The 15,526-nt window shown below is 45.2% G+C and overlaps 2 protein-coding genes across 3 annotated transcripts in view; one reads left to right on the top strand and one right to left on the bottom strand.

Moving 5' to 3' along the window:
- Nucleotides 1-15,526, bottom strand: part of LOC138811112 (zinc finger protein 14 homolog) — a 99,143-nt gene that overhangs the window by 82,791 nt on the left and 826 nt on the right. The window lies entirely within an intron of this gene.
- On the top strand, nucleotides 598-14,421 carry LOC138811109 (zinc finger protein 567-like). 2 transcript variants are annotated; one of them, XM_069998696.1, is made up of 5 exons: nucleotides 598-1,098; nucleotides 2,713-3,026; nucleotides 4,865-4,939; nucleotides 8,322-8,408; nucleotides 10,667-14,421. In XM_069998696.1, exons 2-5 carry the CDS (start codon nucleotides 3,014-3,016, stop codon nucleotides 12,361-12,363), a joined length of 1,872 nt encoding a protein of 623 aa, XP_069854797.1. In that variant the 5' UTR covers nucleotides 598-1,098; nucleotides 2,713-3,013; the 3' UTR covers nucleotides 12,364-14,421. The 2 variants fall into 2 exon arrangements, with proteins under 2 accessions (XP_069854797.1, XP_069854796.1); XM_069998695.1 differs by lacking the exons at nucleotides 598-1,098; nucleotides 2,713-3,026 and adding an exon at nucleotides 6,589-6,715 and having other exon boundaries at nucleotides 4,864-4,939.

Raw genomic sequence — 15,526 nt, 5'->3', positions numbered from 1 at the left:
AAGCTAGACACTGGGGCCAGGGTGCTCTGACAAAATCAAGCCGTGCTTCATTTCAAAACGACTCTAATCAATGTATGTGTTGATGGAAGGCTTCCCAGACAGATACACTTTCAGGAAAACATTCCTTCAATAGACAACCTCCTCATTCCCAAATTTAAACCTAGAACAGCAGAAGTGGGAACGAAGCTTTCCGCACGACCTGGTTCATATCACTAAATTACAAGCTTCCTTTAGCGCCAGCATGGGGACGCAAGCTAGCCCTTGGGAGGCAAAGGCAGGATGCTGTGCTGGCTCAGCTCCGCATAACAAGATCCCTTCTCCAAGAAACCGAGACGTCTCCCATGGCGGGAGGCCGTGGCGGCACCGTGACAAGCTGGCAGTGCTGGGTCCCCACGCGTCTCCTCCTCAGGTATTCACAGGCCTGAGTCCCGCTGGCGACGCGTCTCGTCTCCAGTAACGTAGAAACCAACATTCCAAACCTGACAAGTAGAACTTGGAAGGGAAACCGCCGTCCACGTTCAAAAGACGCCCGGAGGTCTCTGGGAAGTGTAGTCCGAGACCCTAAAAGCCCGGATGTAGAGGCAGCGCGCGCGTCCGTAGCTAACGGCGTGGAGAAACGCACCGTCGCATCCACCCCACACCCCCGGAGGTTTCTGGGAGGGTAGGCCCCGCAGGCGTGGGCTGCTGGACCGCCAGTCTCGTCCCCGCCCGGGGGGGCAGAGGCTGGGACGTCCTGCCCGGGAGGCGGGAAGTTGGAGCCTGGGCTGCGGAAGGCGAGCTGGGAAAAGGGGCCTGGGCCGGAGGAGAGCCACAGCCTCCAAGTGGAGACGCGGAGAAGCTCGGCGGAGGAAAGCAGCGCGAGCATCGCCCTGTGGACGGGGACGCGGCCGGGGCTGGCGAGGGCTCGGCCGGGGGGTGCGGGCAGCTGGGCACCCGGCTGCGGTGCCCGGTGGTGCCCGTTTCCCTGTGTGCTGGGAGAAGAGGGTCACTTCCTGCGGCGCGGGACCCACCGCGCGCGGTCTGCGTGTCCGAGGCCGCCGGCGCGTGGCCGGGACCTGCGAGCGTGCGCGGGCGTGGCGGTGAAGCCACCGTGACAGTGTGAGTACGGCCCACGGAGCGTGGCCACTTCACTGCCACTGAGACGCAGAGCTGGTGCCGACGGGCCACGGGTGCCTCGTTTAGATGCTGGCCGTATTGGACCTTGTATATGCCGGTGCTGGTTGTGACATTTGGACAAGTAAAATAAGCGTTTCTGTGATGAAGAGGGGCAGCTAAAATGATTTTCATATTGTAGCATTATATATATTGGAAAACCCATATTGACTGATAAGCAGAAATGAATTACCATTGGGAACACACATTAAAACAAAATAACAGACACGCCCCAAACTCGTTTGAAGTCACATTTCCTCCCTTTCAATGATTTTTTAGGCTTTTTTTTTTCCTTAGTATATATCCCAGGCTGGCCTCAAACACGTGATCCTTCTGTCTCTGTCTACCCAGTGCTGGGATGATAGGGATATACTGCAATATACCTGACTCGACATTCTTTATTCTTTATTTCTTTTTTCTGCTGGGCATGGGGCTTGAACTCTGGGTCTGGGTACTGTCCCTGAGCACCTTTTGCTCAAGGCTAGCACTCTACCACTTGAATCACAGCCAGTTTTGGCTTTTTCTGTGATTAATTGGAGATGAGCGTCTCACAGACTCTTCTGCCCATGCTGGCTTCAAACTGAAACCCTCAGATCTCTATCCTCCTACATAGCTAGGATTACAGCATGGGCCACCAGTCCCCCAGCTCAAGACATTCTTTTTTTTCCCCAGTCGTGTGGCTTGAACTCTGGGCCTGGGCACTGTCCCTGAGCTCTTCAGCTGAAGGTAAGCACTCTACCACTATTCTGCTTATGTGGTGCTGAGGAATTGAACCCAGGGCCTCATGTATGCAAGGCAAGCACTATACCACTGAGCCATCTTCCCAGCCCCTTAAAATAATATTGAAAAAAAAATTTCAGCTGGGCACGAGTGGCTCACGCCAGTAATCCTAGTTACTCAGGAGGCTGAGATCTGAGGAGCACAGTTCAAAGCCAGCCTAGGCAGGAAAGTCCATGAGACTTACCTCCAATTCACCACCAGAAAACCAGAAAGTAGCATTATGGCTCAAAGTAGTAGAGTGTTAGACTTGAGCTGAAGAGCTCAGAGACAGCGCCCAGGCCCAGGCCTACCACCATCACTACCACCACCCCCCCCCAAAAAAAAAATCACCTTAGCTGGGCACTAGTGGCTCACACCTGTAATCCTAGCTACTCAGGAGGCTGAGATCTGAGGATCGTGGTTCAAAGCCAGCCTGGGCAGGAAAGTCCTTGAGACTCTTATCTCCAATAAACCACTAGAAAACCAGAAGTGGCGCTGTGGCTCAAGCAGTAGAGTGCTCACCTTGAGCTGAAGAGCTCAGGAACAGCGCCCAAGCCCAGAGTTCAAGCCCCACAACTGACCAAAAAAAAAAAAAAAACCCCTTTACACAATTTAAAATTTTTTTAAAGCATTTCAGATACTTACACGGAAAGATAATCTTGCAATAATCACTTAGCTGACTAAAGTGTTCATTATAAAAAGTAAACTTGTTTTAAAAGCCTGTGGTGTGAAAGGGTATATTTGCATGATCATATTTTCTCTTAATTCTCAAACCTCAGTTTTCTCTCCTTATTCCTATAGGTGAGTAGTCTCCAGCTCCAATGGATTAGGTACTGGGAAAGAGAAAAATCCAAAATCAGGACAAGTTGAAGTCAACAGAACTGGTGATGCTGTAATGTCGTGAGAACTTGCTATTGGGAAGTTGTATTGGGAACCTACTTCTGGGAACCTGCAGATATACCTCCCTTGTCATGGGCACAGTGTCTCCTCCACCCACTGTTCCCAGCATGCACTGCCCACCTGCTCTGATGGATCTCAGTTATACAGTCACTCTTCTTGGATAGGATCCAAAACAACACAAACAGTCTCCATCCATGGCTTCATGGTCTTCTCAGGTAAGAATTACTTTAGCCATGTGCCAGTGCTCATGCCTGTAATACTGAGCCACCTTCCCAGCTCCTGAGCTTTCTTCTTATTTATTGCCAGTCCTAGAGCTTGAATTGAGGGTCTGTGCACTGTCCCTAGCTTCTTTTGCTAAAGGCTAGCACTCTACCACTTAAGCCACAGTGCCACTTCTGGCTTTTTCTGTTTATGTGACACTGAGGAATGGAACCCAGGGCTTCATGCATGCTAGGCAAGCACTCTACCGCTAAGCCACCTTCCTAGCCCTGTTTTTTTTTTGGGGGGGGGGCGGTGAGGGAGTTAGAGAGTTGTTTTGTTAGTCCGTTGTGGGGCTTGAACTCAGGGCCTGTGCACTATCCCTGAGCCTCTTTGTGCTCAAGGCTAGTGCTCTACCACTTGAACCATAGTGCCACTTCCATTTTTTGAGTGGTTAATTGGAGGAAGAGTCTCCTGGAGACTTTTCTGCCCAGGCTGGCTTCGAACCATGATCCTCAAATCTCAGTCTTTTGAGTTGCTAGGATTACAGGCGTGAGCCACCTGCAGCACCTGGCTAGGATAGTGGTTTTGCTGGAAGGTGGAAGTATAGAACAGATTATTGAATATCTGGCACTAATCCAAGGAGCAAACAATTTTTTAAATTTGTTTATTTGATGCTAGGGATTGATCTTGGGCCATTGTACATAGTAAACAAAGACTTTACTACTGAGCTATATCCTTAGTTCCTAAATATCTTTTAAAAACCCACCTATCTTGTTGCAGCTTTGGGCGTCAAATTCAAGGACTTGCTCTATCCTTTGTAGTTTTTCATGAGAAAAAGTCACATGAGAAACTATAAAAACTTCTAACTTATACCATAAACAAAATATTTTTCTTCTTTTATAAAAGATATAGTACTAATCTAGAAAATAATCTAATTTTAAAAACCAGATTGCCTATTGACAGTCAAGAACTAGAGACAAGGCTGGGAAGGTGGCTCAGTGGTAGAGCGCTTGCCTTGCATGCCTGAGGCCCTGGGTTCCATTCCTCAGCACCACATAAGCAAAAAGAAAAAAGCTGGAAGTGGTGCTGTGTATCAAGTGGTAGAGCGCTAGCCTTGAGCTGAAGAGCTGAGGGACAGCGCCCAGGCCCAGAGTTCAGGCCCCTCGACCGGACCCAAAAAAAAAAAAAAAACAAAAACTAGACAAGATGCTATCTTATCTTAGAAAACTAAAAATTAGAATCACAATTTATATCTATTAGGCAAACAGAAAAATGTTCATGTCAGTAATGTTTCTCATTGAGGGGGAGGCAGGTTTTTTTGTGTTTCTTTGGCCAGTGGTGGGGCTTGAACTCAGGGCCTGGGCATTATCCCTGAGCCTCTTTTGCTCAAAGCTACCACTCTACTACTTGAGACACAGAGCTGCTTCTAGCTTTTTCTGTTTATATGGTACTGAGGAATCAAACCCAGGGCTTCATGCATGCTAGGCCACTAAGCCACATTCCCAGCCCAGGGACAGGTTTTTTCTATCGGTCATGGGGCTTGAACTCTGGGCCCGGGTGCTGTCCCTCAGCTCTTCAGCTCAAGCCTAGTGCTCTACCACTTGAGCCACAGCGCCACTTCACTTTTCTGAGTGGTTTATTGGAGCTGAGTCTCACAGACTTTCCTGCCCGGGCTGGCTTTGAACTGAGATCCTCAGATCTCAGCCTCCTGAATAGCTAGGATTACAGGCATGAGCCCCCAGGGTCCCCAGCAGAGGTAATTTGAACTAAGGTTAACTGTAAGTCACAAGAAAGGCATAAGGTGCTTGTAGTTTCATGTGGTTTCTCTCCTGCTTTGGCTTTGCCCTTGTAGGAACTGCCCCTTTTCTAAAGAGGAGCCCAAAGGCAAGGCTGGTCATCTCTTGCAGATCTCAAAACCATGGCTCAGGTAAGGTGATAGTTATCCTTTGTGAAAGATTCTTGGTTTTGTTTTTTTAAAGGCAATTTGGGTATTTCCCTTTCTTTTTTTTTTTTTTTTTTTTTTGTCGGTCGTGGGGCTTGAACTCTGGGCCTGGGCGCTGTCCCTCAGCTCTTCAGCTCAAGGCGAGCGCTCTACCACTTGAGCTACAGCGCCACTTCTGGTTTTTCTGGTGGTTTATTGGAGATAGGAGTCTCACAGTCTCTCCTGCCCGGGCTGGCTTTGAACCGCGATCCTCAGATCTCAGCCTCCTTAGTAGCTAGGATTACAGGCATGAGCCACCAGCGCCCGGCGGGTATTTGCCTTTCTTGTCCTAAATCCTCTCAGCAATCTTCCCGTTCAGAAAACTGGTCTTCATTTTTTCCTTACTCAGTCTCTTCCAAAAACTATGCTAGGATAAAAATATATTTCCTTGAATTGATAAAAATACATTAGCAAATTTACCTGTTTTATACAAATAAAATGTAAAAAGACATTTTTGTCTGTTGCTAAGCCTTTGTCGTAGCTACAGATCTGAGTGAAGATGGAGGTAAAACTTGGAGTGCTATTAGCTAATGCTCAAGGCTTTGAGGCCTTAACAACTTGCACAAAGACATGAGAATCCTAGTTCTACTCTGTGCTCCTTCAGTCTTAGTCATAGTTCCTAAAAATCTGTGGCCTTCCAATTCCATCTTTCCTGGTACATTGATTGTATTACAGATTTGTTCCTAGGTTTTTATTTCATTTAATTTTGTATTTGGTTCTAGGGTTTGAACTAGGGCCTCAAGCCCTTGTCGTGGCCTTTGTACTTTCAGCTAGCAAACTATTTGAGCCACACCTTCATTTTGATGGTTGATAATTGTGAACTTTTCTGCTCAGCCCATCAATAGCTAGGATTACAAACATGAGCCACCAGCGCGGCTTCACTGTCTTAATTTGTTATCTTCATTTATTTTATTGTTTAGTTGTACAAAGAGGTTTCAGTTCATCTTTAAGTTTTTTATATGTCCTTGTTATCTAGTATATGTAGGATGTACTGTTGATCTTTTTTATATACTGCTGTTTTTCCTAATCTATTTAACTAGAGGGTTTGCAGGATACTATCTAGGAGTTCACTCAACATTTCAGCAATTATATTTTCTTGATTCATAACTATGTAAAGCACTCTACACTGAGCTACATCCACAATCTCAAAGTCTGTGCTAACATATCTCTGCCCACCCCAGCTTTCCAATGCTAAGTAGAAAATTGTGTCTTTTCCTGTCCTTTTCTTTTAACTTCTTTGCATCTTTGGTTTTTGGTTTTTTTCTTTGTCGGTCATGGGGCTTGAACTCTGGGCCTGAGTGCTGTCCCTCAGCTCTTTAGCTCAAGGCTAGCGCTCTACCACTTGATACACAGCGCCACTTCTGCTTTTCTGGTGGTTTACTGGAGATGAGTCTCATGGACTTTCTTATCCGGGTTGGCTTTGAACTCTGGTCCTCAGATCTCAGCCTCCTTAGAAGCTAGGATTATAGGCGTGAGCCACCAGACGCCAGGCTTCCTATACAAGTTTTCATCAAATGTCTCCAAGTAGCAGGCCAACCGTGGTCCCCAAAGTGTAGTCACCCTGTTCTATCTTCAATTCTAATCCTGCACTACAGAGACTCCTATCCTTTAAGGATGTGACTGTGGACTTTACTCGGGAGGAGTGGCAGCACTTAGATTCTGCTCAGAAGACTCTATACATGGAGGTGATGTTGGAAAACTATTGCCACCTCATCTCTGTGGGTAAGAAATTTGTTGTTCTTGTTGGTTGTGGTGCCAGAACTCAGGGCCTGGGAGCTGTCTCTGAACCTCTTTGTGCTGAAAGGTGGCACTCTACCACTTGAGCCACAGTACCACTTCCAGATCTTGAGTGGTAATTGGAGATGAGTCTCAAAGGGACTTTCTTCCCAGGCAGAAAAGTGTTTTTGTGTGTATGTGTGGAACTTGGGGCCAGGGTCTAACACAGGCTAGGCAAACCTTCCTAATACTTGAATACACCAGTCCTGTTGTTTGTACTTTGTTTTGAAATGGGGTCTTACTATTTTTCTCAGGCTGATTGCAAACACTCAGTTTTCCAACTCTTTCCTCCTATACGTCCTGATAGCTAGGGCAACAGATATTACCACCACACTTGGTGAGAGATTCGCTTGATTACTCTTTCAGCATTCTCTCTCCTAGTGTGATTTGAGTTTCAGGGGTGAAAAAGTGATATATTCCTTTCAGTTAAAAAGGATGATTGTCTTCACTTACCTGGTGCTGAGTTTACTTTTTATTTTATTTCTTTTTGCCAGACCTGAGGCTTGAACTTAGGGCCTGTGCACTGTCCCTGAGCTTCTTTTGCTCAAGGCTACCCCTCTACCACTTGAGCCATAGTGCCACTTCCAGCCTTTTCTGTTTATGTGGTACTGAAGAATCAAACCCAGGGCTTCATGCATGCTAGGCAAGCACTGTACCACTACACCACATTCCCAGTCCTGAGTTTGTTTATTTTTTGGTCCTGGGGCTTGAACTCTGGGCTTGGGCACTGTCCCTGCCCTCTTCAGCTCAAGGCAAGCACTCTACTGCTTGAGTTATAGTGCTACTTCTGGTTCTTTTTCTTTTTTCTGGGTCTGGTCGTGGGGCCTGAGCTCTGGGCCTGGGTGCTGTCCCTCAGCTCTTCAGCTCAAGGCTAGCATTCTACCACTTGAGCCACAGCACCACTTCCGGCTTTTTTTTTTCTGCTTATGTGGTGCTAAGGAATCGAACCCAGGGCCTCAAGCATGCAAGGCGAGCACTCTACCACTGAGCCATCTTCCCAGCCCTCACTTCTGGTTTTCTAGTGGTTTATTGGAGATAAGAATCTCAAGAACTTTCCTGTCTGGGCTGGCTTTGAACCATGATCCTCATATCTCAGCCTCCTGAGTAGCTAGGATGACAGGCGTGAGCCACCAGCACCAGCCTGGCCTGAGTTTATTTTTATAACAAATGAAAACCATCATCTACATTACCCAAACATCTAACTCCATCTCTGCTAACTCTTCTGATTAGCTATATCCCAGCTATATCTACTTATCTTTCAGATTTTTTTTTTTTTTGGAGGGGGGACAGTAGTGGAACTTGAAGTTAGGCCCTGACTGCTGTCCCTTATTTTTTACTTAAGGGGCAGCATTTGAGCCACAGCTTCACCTCCAGCTTCTTGCTGGTTACCTGAAGAGTCTCACAAACTTTCCTGCTGGGGTTGGCTTCAAACTACAATCCTCAAATCTCAGACTCCTCAGTAGCTAAGATTACAGGCACGAACCACCAACACCTGGCCATCTTTGAGATATTGAACCTTAACCAGCTAAAAAGTCTTCGTATCCCTTATCAGGGTGTGACCTGACCAAACCTGATGTGATCCTCAAACTGGAGCGAGGGGAAGAGCCATGGACAGCATTTACAGGTCATGCCTACTTAGGTAAGTTTCTGACTTTCATGTAAAAATGGATTCATGCTTTTTTGTAGAGTTTTCCTACAAAGATGTTTCATGTTATGTAGTGTTCTTCCTTTTACTCTCAAGATTTATTTTCCATGAACTTTTCCTTGAATCTTTCCCTTTCTCAACTCCTTGCTATCTATTGGCAGTAGTGTATGCATACGCATACACAGAGTTCTTGGATATGTTCATAGAATTTGATGCCTGATTTTGTTGTTGTTTTGGCCGGTTGTGGGGCTTGAACTCTGGGCTTGGACGCTGTCCCTGCACTCTTCAGCTCAAGGCAAGCACTCTACTGCTTGAGCCACAGAGCCACTCCCGGTTTTCTAATGGTTTATTGGAGATAAGAGTCTCATGGACTTTCCTGCCCGGGATGGGATGGCTTTGAACCGAGGTCCTCAGATCTCAGCCCCCTGAGTAGCTAAGATTACAGGCGTGAGTCACAGCACCACTTCAGTTTCTAGTGGTTTATTGGAGATAAGAATCTCATGGCTTTTAGAGGAGAAAATCTTTAAATATAAACTATATATAATTAAGTATAAACTATATATAATCAGGAATCAGCCGGGTGCCGGTGGCTCATGCCTGTAATCCTAGCTACTCAGGAGGCTGAGATCTGAGGATTATGGTTCAAAGCCAAAGCCATCCCGGGCATGAAAGTCCATGAGATTCTTATCTCCAATAAACCACTAGAAACCGAAGTGGTGCTGTGGCTCAAGTGGTAGAGCGCTGGCCTTGAGCTGAAGAGCTCAGGGACAGCACCTAAGCCCAGAGTTCAAGCCCCATGACGTACACACACACACACACACACAAAAAACATTTTCTCCCCCAAGATAAGATCCTCTGAATACCCTCTTTATGAAACTAGTGTTAGGTGTTCCATCATTACTTCACTAATTATGCATAGAATTATAGGGAAAATAATCTATCTCATCTACTCCAAAGGCATATATAGCTGGGTATGGTAGCTTACAACTAATCCTAGCAACTTGAGAAGCAGAGATCAGAATGACTGAAGTACAAGTCCAAACTTCACAAGACCCCATCTCAACTGTAGATGCACACTTCTCATTCCAGCTTCACAGAAATCATAAATAGGACTGTGGTCCAGGCTTCACCAAGGCAAAAACTTGAAACCCCATTTGAGAAATAACTAAAGCAAAAGGAGTGGGGATAATAGCTCAAACAATAAGAATGCTAAGAGACTTTGCCTAGCAAGCACAAGGTCTGAGTTCAAAACCCTGGACCACCGAAATACATATTTATATGTAAATTTATATTCTAAAGTTCCCATTAGAAGTATTTTGCTAGTTTTCCTACTGTATGAGAAAGTAATCTCCAGCTACTTGGTAGATCAGAAGAAGCTAGAACATAGAATTGTACTCCTAAATTGCAAGAAATTAATTGGCACTTAAAAGACTAGTTGGCCAGCAATGGCTGCATGGAAAAGGGAGGTGTTTGGAATAGCATACCTGTGTTTTCCCAGAGTAACCTAGGGACACAGGAGTAGAATTATAGATGCTCTCTAGCTAGGCGCTTATGGCTGAGATCTGAGGATCACAGTTCAAAGCCAGCCCAGGCAGGAAAGTCCGTGAGACTCTTATCTCCAATAAACCATTAGAAAACCGGAAGTGGCGCTGTGGCTCAAGTGGTAGAGTGCTAGCCTTGAGCTGAAGAGCTGAGGGACAGTGTTCAGGCCCAGAGTTCAAGCCCCATGACCAACCAAAAAACAAAAACAAAAAACATAGATGATCTCCATTCTGCCTCGAATATTTCTCTGAATAAACATGTCTTCTAATTTTTTTTTTTGGGGGGGGGTCCGGTCGTGGTCCTGAACTCTGGGCCTGGGCACTGTCCCTCAGCTCTTCACCTCAAGGCTAGCACTCTACCACTTGAGCCACAGTGCCACTTTTGGCTTTTTTTTTTTTTTTGCTTATGTGGTGCTGAGGAATTGAACCCAGGGCCTCATGCATACAAGCAAGTGCTCTACTGCTGAGCCACCTTCCCAGCCCTCTTCTAATTTTTTTTGTCCTCTTAATTCACAGTTTAATGGACTTGGCAGAGTCAGTTAATTGTTTCTGAATCTGTTTTTCCAATCATCCATCCATCTTCCACTATTCTGTAACTTCTTGGTTTATTTCTCTGTGAAATTTGGTGGGTACAGAAGGATTGGTAGTAGTCATTGCTCATTTTTATTCTTTTCATATTAAAGCACAGAGGTTTTGTTTGTCTTTCCCTAGAAGAAAACTGGAAAGCTGAAGACTTTTTAATGGAATTCAAGGAGCACCAACATAACTATTCTAGATCAGTTATATGCATTAACCACAAAAGAACGATGAAGGACAAGAGTAACATATATGAAAAGACCTTTCCTCTAGTGGGAAAGCCTGCCCATTCAAAAGCTCTACCTCCAGAATTTACCTCTCATGGAAAGATTCTGGAAAATGTCTCAGAACTATTCAGCAACCTAAGTCCTGAAAGAAAGAGGTTTACTGAGTCTAACAGCTATGGGAAATCATCCATTTATACTAAGGGAGAGACAACTCATTCTAAAGTCAAGTCTCATAATCATAGTGGCAGGGCTTTTTGTCATAATGACACGTTTCCACAGTATCAGAAGATAATGACAGTGGCCCAGTCATTTGCATATGATGACTGTGAGAAAACATTCCTTAAAAAGGGAGGCTTACACCCACATAACAGACTATATAATACAGAGAGAAGAGCAACCAATATTGAAAGAAAACATATGTGCACTCAGTGTGGGAAATCCTTTTGCAGGAAGTCAGTATTGATTCTCCATCAGGGAATTCACACAGAAGAAAAGCCCTATCGGTGTCATCAGTGTGGAAATGCATTCAGAAGGAAAGCCTACCTCATTGACCACCAGAGAACTCACACAGGAGAGAAACCCTTTGTCTGTAATGATTGTGGTAAATCCTTCCGCCTAAAGACAGCCCTCACAGATCATCAAAGAACACACACAGGGGAGAAGTCATATGAATGTCCACAGTGTAGAAATGCTTTCAGATTGAAATCACACCTCATTCGTCACCAGAGAACACACACAGGAGAGAAACCATATGAGTGCCATGACTGTGGGAAATCCTTCCGCCAAAAGACAACCCTGTCTTTACATCAGAGGATTCACACCGGGGAGAAACCTTATATCTGTAAAGAATGTGGGAAGTCCTTTCACCAAAAGGCAAACCTTACTGTACACCAGAGGATCCATACAGGGGAAAAGCCCTACATTTGTAATGAATGTGGGAAAGCTTTCTCTCAGAAGACAACCCTTGCTCTTCATGAGAAGACCCACAATGAGGAGAAACCCTATATTTGTAGTGAATGTGGAAAGTCCTTCCGCCAGAAGACAACCCTGGTGGCACATCAGAGAACACATACAGGGGAGAAGTCTTACGAATGTCCTCACTGTGGGAAAGCCTTTAGAATGAAATCTTACCTCATTGATCACCACCGAACTCACACAGGAGAAAAGCCATATGAATGTAATGAGTGTGGGAAGTCATTCAGTCAGAAGACAAATCTCAATCTGCACCAGAGAATTCATACAGGAGAGAAACCCTATGTCTGTAATGAATGTGGGAAGTCCTTTCGCCAGAAGGCAACCCTCACTGTACATCAGAAAATACATACAGGCCAGAAGTCCTATGAATGTCCTCATTGTGGAAAAGCCTTCAGCAGGAAGTCCTACCTCATTCATCATCAAAGAACTCACACAGGAGAGAAACCATATAAATGTAATGAATGTGGAAAGTGCTTCCGGCAGAAAACAAACCTCATTGTCCATCAAAGAACTCACACAGGTGAGAAGCCCTATGTGTGCAGTGAGTGTGCCAGGTCCTTCAGCTATAAGAGAAACCTCACTGTCCATCAGAAAGCTCATAACGGGGAAGATGTGGAAATCAATGAATGATCTTTTGTGTGAAGTCTAAGATGACTGTAAACCTTTAGTTTTCAATAGATAATGATTAAACATGTTAATGTAATTTAATCATGTTCCATATCATTTAACTACTGATTGCTAACATATAAAATTAATTGAAGTTGATCACTTATGATGCTTATTTTTTATTTTTGGGGGGGTCTGTTGTGGGACTTGAACACTGTGCATGGGCACTGTCTTTCAGCTCTTCAGCTCAAGGCTAGTGCTCTACCACTTGAGCCACAGTGCCACTTCTGGCTTTCTCTGATTATGTGGTGCTGAGGAATCAAGCCAAGGCCTCATGCATTTAAGGCAAGCACTCTTACCTCTGAGCCACCTTTCCAGCCCAAAGCTTACTTTTAACTGTTCCTACTAATTCAATTGCTTCGCTTAAAAAAAACATATATGTATATATATGAGCACCTTCCTAGCAAGTTGGAAACCCTGAGCTGAGTTCAATCCCATTGGCAGTTAAAAAAAAAAGCAAAACAAAGGGCTGAAGGCATGGCTCCAGTGTAAAAAGAAAAAAACAGGCTGGGAAGGTGGCTCAGTGGTAGAGCGCTTGCCTTGCATGCCTGAGGCCCTGGGTTCAATTCCCTAGCACCACATAAGCAAAAAAAAAAAGCCGGAAGTGGAGCTATGGTTCAAGTGGTAGAGCGCTAGCCTTGAGCTGAAGAGCTGAGGGACAGCGCCCAGGCCGAGTTCAGGCCCCACAACTGGACCCAAAAAAAAAAAAAAAAAAACATATAACATGCAGAGACAAATTTTGAAATGATTATCAGTATTCCCACATTTTTTAAAACACCTTTTTTGTTTTGGTCTGTGTATGTGCTAGTACTGGGGTTTGAATTCAGGCTTTGAGCACTATCCCTTAGCTTTTTCATTCTACCACTTGATCCACAGCTCTGCTTGCACCTTTTTGGTGGTTCATTGAAAATAGTCTCATTGAAGATAGAGTGTCATTGAAGATAGTCTCTGATGCTAGGGCTGGCTCTGAACCACTTTTATATCTAATCCTAAGAGTATAAGGCATGAGCCACCCAATCAACTGTTTGTTTTTCTTTCTTTCTTTTTTTTTTTGTGCCTGTCATGAACTCAGAGCCTGTACTTGAACTTTTGTGAGCAAGGCTGGTATCACTTGAGCCACAGCTCCACTTCTGCCTTTTTTTGGTTGTTAAATGAGGAGTCTCTCTGATATTGCTTCAAACCATGATACTTGGATTTCAAACTTCTGAGAAGCTAGGATTACATGTATGAGCCACTGATGCCTGACAATCAACTTCTCATTGCATTCTGTATAATAAACAGTAGTTGTGCAGGTAGTGCCAGTGGTACAGTAGTTGTGCCAGGTGCCAGTGCCTCATGCCTGTAATGCTAGCTACTCTGAATGAGATCTGAGGATCACAGTTCAAAGCCAACCCAGGCAGAAAAACTCCCGGTGAGACTCATCTCCGATTTACCACTCAACAACCAGAAGTGGAGCTGTGGCTCAAAGTTAAAACACTAGCTTTGAGCAAAAGAGCACAGGGACACCACTCAGGCCAAGTTCAAGCCTCACAAGGGACAAAAAAACAAAACAAAACAAAAACTGTAGTTGGGCCCGACGAGGGTGGCTCACGCCTGTAATCGAGCTACTCAGGAGGCTGAGATCTGAGGATCTCCGTTCAAAGCCAGCCTGCACAGGAAAGTCTGACCTCTAATCTCCAATTAAACAAGAGAAAACCAAACCGAAAGTGGCGCTGTGGCTCTCACTTTGAGCTGAAGAGCTCACGGCAGAGCCCAGGCCCAGAGTTCAAGCCCTACAACCGATGACAAAAAAAAACCAAACCCAAAACACTATAGTTGCTTATAGCCCCAAAAATCCCATTTCTCTGGTTTATAAAGTTTTGCATGCTCTTAAACTTTGTTAGGTATTTTTATCATACATTAGGATTTTTGTGCCCTGCTGTTTCACTGAACATTTCAAAGATTTGTACATTATTGCATGTGGCAGTAGTGTATTTTCATTTTGTACTATTCCATTTTAAGAATATATTTCTATTTATCCTGTTGGTGGATATTTGTATTTTTTATAGTTTTGTGTAATAATAAAAATACTGCTGTATATTTTCTGGTTCAGGTGTTTTGGTATATGCATATGTATTTTCTATCCAAGGATGTTAATCTTTTCAGGGATGGAAGATACTGTCAAGCATCTCAGACCTTTCTTAACAGCACCCATCCTAGAGAGAAAGTTCTTAATGAAATCAGTACAGAAAGGTAGCAGTTACTCAAACTGGCAAATTCTCATTAAAATGAAACCTTGGGGGATGGGATTTTGGCTCAGTGATAGAGTGCTTGCCTAGTATGAATATAGACCTGGGTTCAATGTTTCAATACCATATAAACAGAAAAAGCTGGAAGTGGTATAATAACCCATGGGGGCTCCCCGGTAATCAGCAGGGCCCAATTATCACCAGGGCCCTGTGGCCCGGCTGACTGGAGGGAGTGGAGCATCGAGGGGCTGATGTCACCGTGCCACAGGACTTACTGCTGGAGGGGCGCTGAAAGGGGCGTGGTGTGCTGGAGGGGTGGCACGTCAAACCCCACATGCTGAGCGGTCAAGAAGTGATTGGACAGTGGGCAGCTTGGGGGAGGAGCATGAATGGAAGTTGGAAACCGTTAGGGGGAAAACTGTCAGTCCTGTGGGAGTAGGGGGGGAGTGTAGAGAGAGAGCGCAGAGAGAAAGAGAGCCGGAGGAGAAGGCAGGGAAGAGGCAGGGCAGGGCAGGGCAGGCCTATGGAGAGGCCTGCAGAGAAGGAGGAAGGAAAGAAAAGGAAAAGCCTTCCCATTTGGAAGTTTGGAGCTTTGGAGCTCTGGAGGTCTAAGGTTTGGAGGTTTGCAGACCGACTAACAAAGGCAGGGCTTGGAGGTTTGGTGGTCGAGGCTGCTCTTGGTTCTGGTATCTAGCCCAGGACAAGGCAGGCCCCCTTTCCGGTGTAAATAGTGTAAATTTGTTATCTTTAACCGTGCTTCGATGTATTGTCTCGCTCTTTTCAGGTCATAACTGTGGCGCTGTGGCTCAAGTGGTAGAGTGCTAGCCTTGAGCAAAAAGCAGCTCAGGGACAGTGCCCAGGCCCTGAGTTCAAGTCCCAGGACTGGCAAAAACAAAACA

This window comes from Dipodomys merriami, unplaced genomic scaffold (genome assembly GCF_024711535.1).
Source record: "Dipodomys merriami isolate MVZ:Mamm:240054 unplaced genomic scaffold, mDipMer1.0.p SCAF_52, whole genome shotgun sequence".
NCBI lineage: Eukaryota > Metazoa > Chordata > Mammalia > Rodentia > Heteromyidae > Dipodomys > Dipodomys merriami.
Note: the sequence above shows the minus strand (reverse complement) of the source record. Positions and strands in the feature narration are given on the sequence as shown.